The sequence below is a fragment of the Otolemur garnettii genome, unplaced genomic scaffold, assembly GCF_000181295.1.
Source record: "Otolemur garnettii isolate 467f Iridium unplaced genomic scaffold, OtoGar3 scaffold00083, whole genome shotgun sequence".
Taxonomy (NCBI): domain Eukaryota; kingdom Metazoa; phylum Chordata; class Mammalia; order Primates; family Galagidae; genus Otolemur; species Otolemur garnettii.
Window position 1 is genome coordinate 5,301,443 of NW_003852478.1, and position 6,242 is coordinate 5,307,684.

Sequence of the window (6,242 nt, forward strand, 5' to 3'; positions counted from 1 at the left end):
TAGTTTTTCTATTTTTTTAGTAGAGACAGGGTCTCATCCTTGGCCACCCGCCTGGGCCTCCCACTGAGTTAGGATTACAGACCTGAGCCACCCTGCTGGCCTCTCTAATGCTTTGTGTCCAAAGCAGAGTGCTTCTGTTCCCTCACTCTCATTAATCTTTTCATTGTCTTCTTATTCCTCTTAGAACAGTCAGGGCATGATATATTATCTTCTAGCCCCAAGGATGGGAAAGTACAGCTGGTAACAGGAAGAGAGAAATCATATTCCTGGGAGCGACAGGTACCCAGGCCTGACCTGCGTGAGGCGGTAGGGGAACCCAGCCCTCTGTGTCTGCCGAGAGAGGTGCCACGGACCACGCAGCACAGGCTTCCATCAGAAAGACCTCCACAGAAGCAAGACAGCACTGTGGATTCACAGCCGTAAGCTGACCGAGTCTCCTGGGAATCCCTGCCCACGATGCCAATGAAGACTCCCGTGCTGACATCAGCCTTAGATTCATTCAGTCTCTTGTGTTTTCACATTCCCCTCGCACCTCTCCTGAAGCCTGGCTCTCTGATCTCTGCCTCTGTTTCCTAGAAGATGACTGCAATCTGGCCTGCATTGATGTTTCTGGAATATCATGTCTATGTTCAGGGTAAGCATGCTTCTGAAGCTCCAGAAAAACGTCTATTTTCTTGCCATCAGCACTCAAATTGAGTTGTCGGCACCAGTTTCACAACCTGCCTCCACACGCATTCCTAATGGGAGGAAAAATGGCCAGCAGGGGAAGAATTGGTATTTTACATTGAGATTTTGGGGAACTTTTCAACCGTTCATTCGTTAGAGGTGGATGAACTTTTTTTTCATTGTTTGGGATTGTTTGGTTTAATATCTGAAGTTGAAGAGATAGTTGGTTCTATTTATTCTGTATTTGAGACGTCTTTACCTAGAACCAGCGTCTACATCACACTTTCTTCATCGTCTGTTTCTTCCTCAGAGAAATTCTTCTTGCTGTTACCATGATTTGAGTCTGACATTTTCAGTAACACTTAGTAATCTGACTTAGCCTGAGTTGCTTTGTCCAGGCAGAATGGATCTAAGTCAGGCTTCTTCAGGGCATGGCACACAAAAAGGTTGGGTTTCAAGGCAGCTGCCGTCTCCTACAATGTCGGGGCTCTAAGCAGCTGCCTGTCTCCTACAATGTTGGGGCTCTAGGCAGCTGCCTGCATCCTTGGTTCTTGGTGTGCTCTTGGTCGAAAAATGACCTGATACCCCAAAGTAAGGCAGGCATGAAACACATTTTGTTGAGAAAGAGAAAGATAGGTTTACAGAGTAAGATAGTTTACGAAGCCAGACATGTTTGCCATAGACAGTGAATGGGTCTCCATTGCCAGGAAAAGTAGGTGAAGAGGCCCTCCCCGGGTCTCCTGCCTTTCCAAACTCTACGGGCTGCTCACACTCCCTGGCCCAGGACCCCCGCTCCCTCTGCAAAGCCAGGAAGTTGAGCTGACTCCTCACACTGTCCCCACCTCTCTCTTTCCATCTTCTCATCCTGCCTCTCACTTTTAAGAACGCTTTTGATGACACTGGGCCTGCCCAGATCATCTAGGACAGGCACCCTCCTTTAAGGTCAGCTGATTAACAACCTTAATTCCATCTGCAACTTTAATTTCCCTTTGCCCTGCAGTCGAATATATTCCTTCATTCTGGGGATTTGGACCTCTTCTGGGGAGGCAGAAACTTAGGCTGACAATAGGTTAAAGAGTGCATAAAATGAATCCTTCACCAGAAAATAAATGCCACATGCCAAAAAGCTGCCAGGAGGGTCACAGAAAACTGCACTCTCTCAAGTTAAATAATTTAACAGATATGGAATTTTACCTTGGTAGACCAGTCCCTGGGTGACAAGCATGCTTACAAGAGAAAATGGCAGAGCTGTAAAACAAAAACACCCTTTAATACTGACAGTTTAAAATCGGCACCCCACCTAGAGTCAGGAAGAATTGCTCTGAGCTTTTTTTTTCTCTTACCTTCGTTGGCAGTGAGTTTTTATTCATTTGTTATTTATTTACTCAGCAAACATTTATTATTTATTTATTTATTTATTTATTTTTTTGAGATGGAGCCTCAAGCTGTCCCCCTGGGTAGAGTGCCATGACATCACACTCACAGCAACCTCCAACTCCTGGGCTCAAGCGAGTCTCCTGCCTCAGCCTGCCAAGTAGCTGGGACCACAGGCGCCCGCCACAACGCCCGGCTATTTTTTTGGTTGCAGCCATCATTGTTGTTTGGCGGGCCCGGGCTGGGGATTCGCCACCTTAGGTGTATGTGGCTGGCGCCTTAGCCGCTTGAGCCACAGGCGCCGAGCCTCAGCAAACATTTATTAAGGGCAGCTGGAGATGTGGGATCTGCCCCAGCCAGTCGACCTGGTGCACAGAGCTGACCTGACCCCATCTGACCCCACACTGCCCCCCTCTGCCATCACATGTGCCCAACAGCAACACGCCAGATTCTTACACACACAACACAGGTATCTTAGTGTGTACACAGAGCTGCCTTTAGCTACACATATATTTTGAATTCTTCAATCCCTTGTAAATGTAAAGAGCAGTACAGTGAACTCTTGAGTACTCTTTATCTAGATTCATGAGTTGTGAATGATTTGCCAAATTTGCTTTATCTCTATTTTTTCTTCTTCTTCTGAGACTTATTTTTTTTGAGACAAGAGTCTCACTCTGTCACCCTGAGTAGAGTGCCACGGAGTCACAACTCACAGCAACCTCAAACTCTTGGGTTCAAGTGATTCCCTTGCCTCCGTCTCCCAAGTACCTGGGACTATAGGCACTTCCACAATGCCCTAGATTTTCTGTTTTTAGAGATGGAGTCTTGCTCTTACGCAGGCTGGTCTCAAACTACTGAGCTCAAGTGATCTACCTGCCTCAGCTTCCCAGAGTGCTGGGATTACAGGCATTAGCTACCATGCCTGGCCTTTTTTCTGGGCCATTTGAGATTTGCAAACATCGTGACCCTTCTCCAGGTACCTGCTAAGCACCAGAACATCCCACGTGATCACAACCCTATTAGCATAGTTAACATTTTGGTATTTCCTGAATACTCATAATCAAGAAAAACTGTATGAACTAATACACAAATTATATTCATATATCCCCAATTGACCCAATAATGTCCACCAAATTATGGGGTTTTTTCCAATTCAGAAAATCAGGGATCATGGCTTGGTGTCTGCAGCTCAGTGAGTAGGGCGCTGGCCACATGCATTGAGGCTGGTGGGTTAGAGCCTGGCCCGGGCCTGCTGGACAACAATGACAACTGCAACAACAACAACAAGATAGCCAGGTGTCGTGGTGGGCACCTGCAGTCCCAGCTACTTGGGAGGCTGAGGCAAGAGAATCACTTAAGCCCAAGAGTTTGAGGTTGCTGTGAGCTATGACACCATGGCACTCTGCCCAGGGCAACGAAAAAAAAAATTAGGGATCATGTGCTCCATCCACTCTCTCTCTAATCTGCTTTCATCAAGGACAATCCCTTGCCTTTTACTTTTTTCTTTTGTTTATTTGTTTTTTGATTCTTTGTGACATTTTGTCCTACAATTTGAATTTGCTTGAAGATCCAATTAAAGATTACAAAATGGGCCTGGTGGCTCGCGTGTGTAATCCTGGCACTCTGGGAAGCCAAGGAGGGTGGACTGCTTGAGCTGGGGAGTTAGAGACCAGCCTGAGCAAGAGCAGGACTCCATCTCTACTAAAAACAAAACAAAACAAAAAAGTCAAAAAACTAGCCTGGTGCTGTGGTGGGCACCTGTAGTCCCAGCTACTCAGGAAGCCAAGGCAGGAGGATCTCTTGAGCCCAGGAGCTTGAGGTTGCTGTGAGGAAGGATGACGCCAGGACACTTTAGCCTGGGGCAACCAAGTGAGACTGTCTCCAAAAAAAAAAAAAGAAAAAAAAAAAGACTACATTCATGCTAACCATGTGTAATGTTTAGCTATGTTTTTAAAACAGGCAATTTAGCTTGGCCAAAGTAGTTTCTAGATTGTCAACATGTGTTGAATGACTTTTTCCACAAGCAGAGAGCAGTGATGAACATCTAGCTCTTTCCAGCTCCTTCAAGACAAATGGAAGAGCAACCAAGCTTTCCACTCCCGACTACCTCACTGGTGGTAGGTGGGATCTCTTCAGGCCCCTCCTCTTCCTGGGTGTGCCTGTCTCATTCACTCATCTCATTCCTCTCTGACCATCACAACTATTCTGGGTATCTAGTGTCTAATGTTTTTGTTTCTTCACTTTTCGGAAAATGCTGACTGTTTTGAGTGCATGCATTTTAGGTGTGTGTAAATAGTGCTGTTTTATATGTTTATTTTATTCTTAAAATATTTATTCTGAGCTCTATGCTTATAATCTCTGCCATGCTGCTGGTCCACTGCTTCTAACAGCTGAATAATTCTCCACGAACTATGAACTCTATAAAACTTAGAGCCTAGTAGAAATTAGGGAGTTCTTCTCTTTGGGAGTCAAGAAATTCTGAATAATACTCATGGTGCCCATTCTTGGTCACATAAAGGAAAGAGTTATAGGTGGATCACTTTTTTCCATGTGAGGTAAAATGCTTCTTAATCTGTTATTATCTCTGCACTGGAAAAGGTCTCTAAATCTATATGGATTTAAACTCTAGACATCCCCAAATATCAAAGTTCTTCAGGGATTTATCTAAGTTTCTACTCTAAAAAAAAAACATCACCTCAATTCCAATATGATATCTAGGCAGTTCGTTGCAGCAAACATGGCATTAGCTGAGATCAAGAGGGGTGCAGTTACCTCTCTTCCAGAAACTTTCTTCTTGACATTCTCGCATAATCTTTGAGATCTCTCCTCTGTGGATGTGCAGTTTCGATTTTGGACAGAACAACAGGCTCTGTAAAGAAGGTCACAGGGGAGTTAACTGAGATCACCAGAAAAGCATCCTGTTTGTTTTCTCTGGAGGAGGACCCGGAGGTCTCTTCACTTGTTACCCCGAGGCCTGTGCTCCGTGCCAGGGGCCAGCTCAGAGCGATGACCAGTTTCTGTGAGTGTTTCCAGCTGGGAAGGCTGATGGATTTAGGCAGGGGGAGACCCCCAGTAGGAGAGCTGGAGTGACTCACGGAGCAGATGTGCGGTCAGGCCGATTTACTGTGGAGGCCACATTTCCTTCCTTACCTCCACGTGTCTGTGCACCTGGCTCACTATATCCAGAGCTCTATGACTCCCTTCCTACCAGATCCCTTAAGATCCAGCCCAGTGTCGCCTCCTGGGTGAGATTTCCCCCACAGCACAATATTTAACACAAGGGGCATCACTGAACTCAGATCACCATAGTACAAAAGTGATTTTTATTTATATGTACTCCTCCAAGCATTTTATTTTTATTTTACTTTTATTTTTTTAAGTGATGGGGTTTCACTATGGTGCCCAAGGCTGGAGTATAATGGCTATCCACAGCCACGACTCCATTACTAATCTGCATGGGAGTTTTGACCTGCTCTGTTTGGGTTGTTTCACCCCTCCTTAGGCAACCTGGTGGCCCCTGCTCCCAGGAGGTACCCTACTCATGCCAAACTTAGCATGGGCACCGATGGGCACAGCACACTGTGGCCCAGAACTCCTGGACTCAACCGATCCTCCTGCCTCAGCCTCCTGAGTAGCTGGGACTATAGGCGCCCGCCACCAAGTCCGGCTGCTTGCAGTTTTAGACTGTGAACTCACCAACAGACAGCTTTTTATTATTCTACCTAGATTACTCTCAATCTTGACAGGTTTTCTTTTACATACTTACAAGTGGCATATGCATAATTTCTGATGCAATCTGTGAACATGATTGACAATTACTTTACTTGTTGTACAGTATTTTTTTACTATGTTGATATCCTCTAATCTGGACCAACCCCATCTTTCATGATCTCTCCTCCTTCATAGCTGCATCTGTGTTACCCGTCTCACTCTCATTCTCTGCTTTCATTTCTCTGGGTCCATCGCAACCATTCTGGATGTCTACCACGCACCTTTTATTTCTATGCAATCCTGCAAAATGCTCATTGCTTGGGGTGCTGGCTTCTTGCTCATGTCAATGGTGCTGTTTTATATATTATATTTTACATCCTTATATAAAAGTGTCAACTCTGCTTCCTGCTTTTAAGATCCATCCATGCTGGTACCCCACTGCTTCTCACAGCTGCTTAATTCCCCACGATGCCTCTGAGTCCACACTGTCC

At 45.5% G+C, this 6,242-nt stretch overlaps 1 protein-coding gene across 5 annotated transcripts in view; it reads right to left on the bottom strand.

Annotated features, from left to right (window-relative positions):
* Positions 1-6,242, bottom strand: part of OCIAD2 (OCIA domain containing 2) — a 20,676-nt gene that overhangs the window by 6,711 nt on the left and 7,723 nt on the right. For all 5 annotated transcript variants that reach the window (XM_003794596.3, XM_023515965.1, XM_023515962.1 and 2 more), the window contains exons 3-4: positions 4,813-4,909; positions 1,861-1,914 (exon numbers count right to left, since the gene is read on the bottom strand). In XM_003794596.3, the coding sequence (XP_003794644.1) occupies positions 1,861-1,914; positions 4,813-4,909 (151 nt within the window). The remainder of the gene's footprint in view (positions 1-1,860; positions 1,915-4,812; positions 4,910-6,242) is intronic.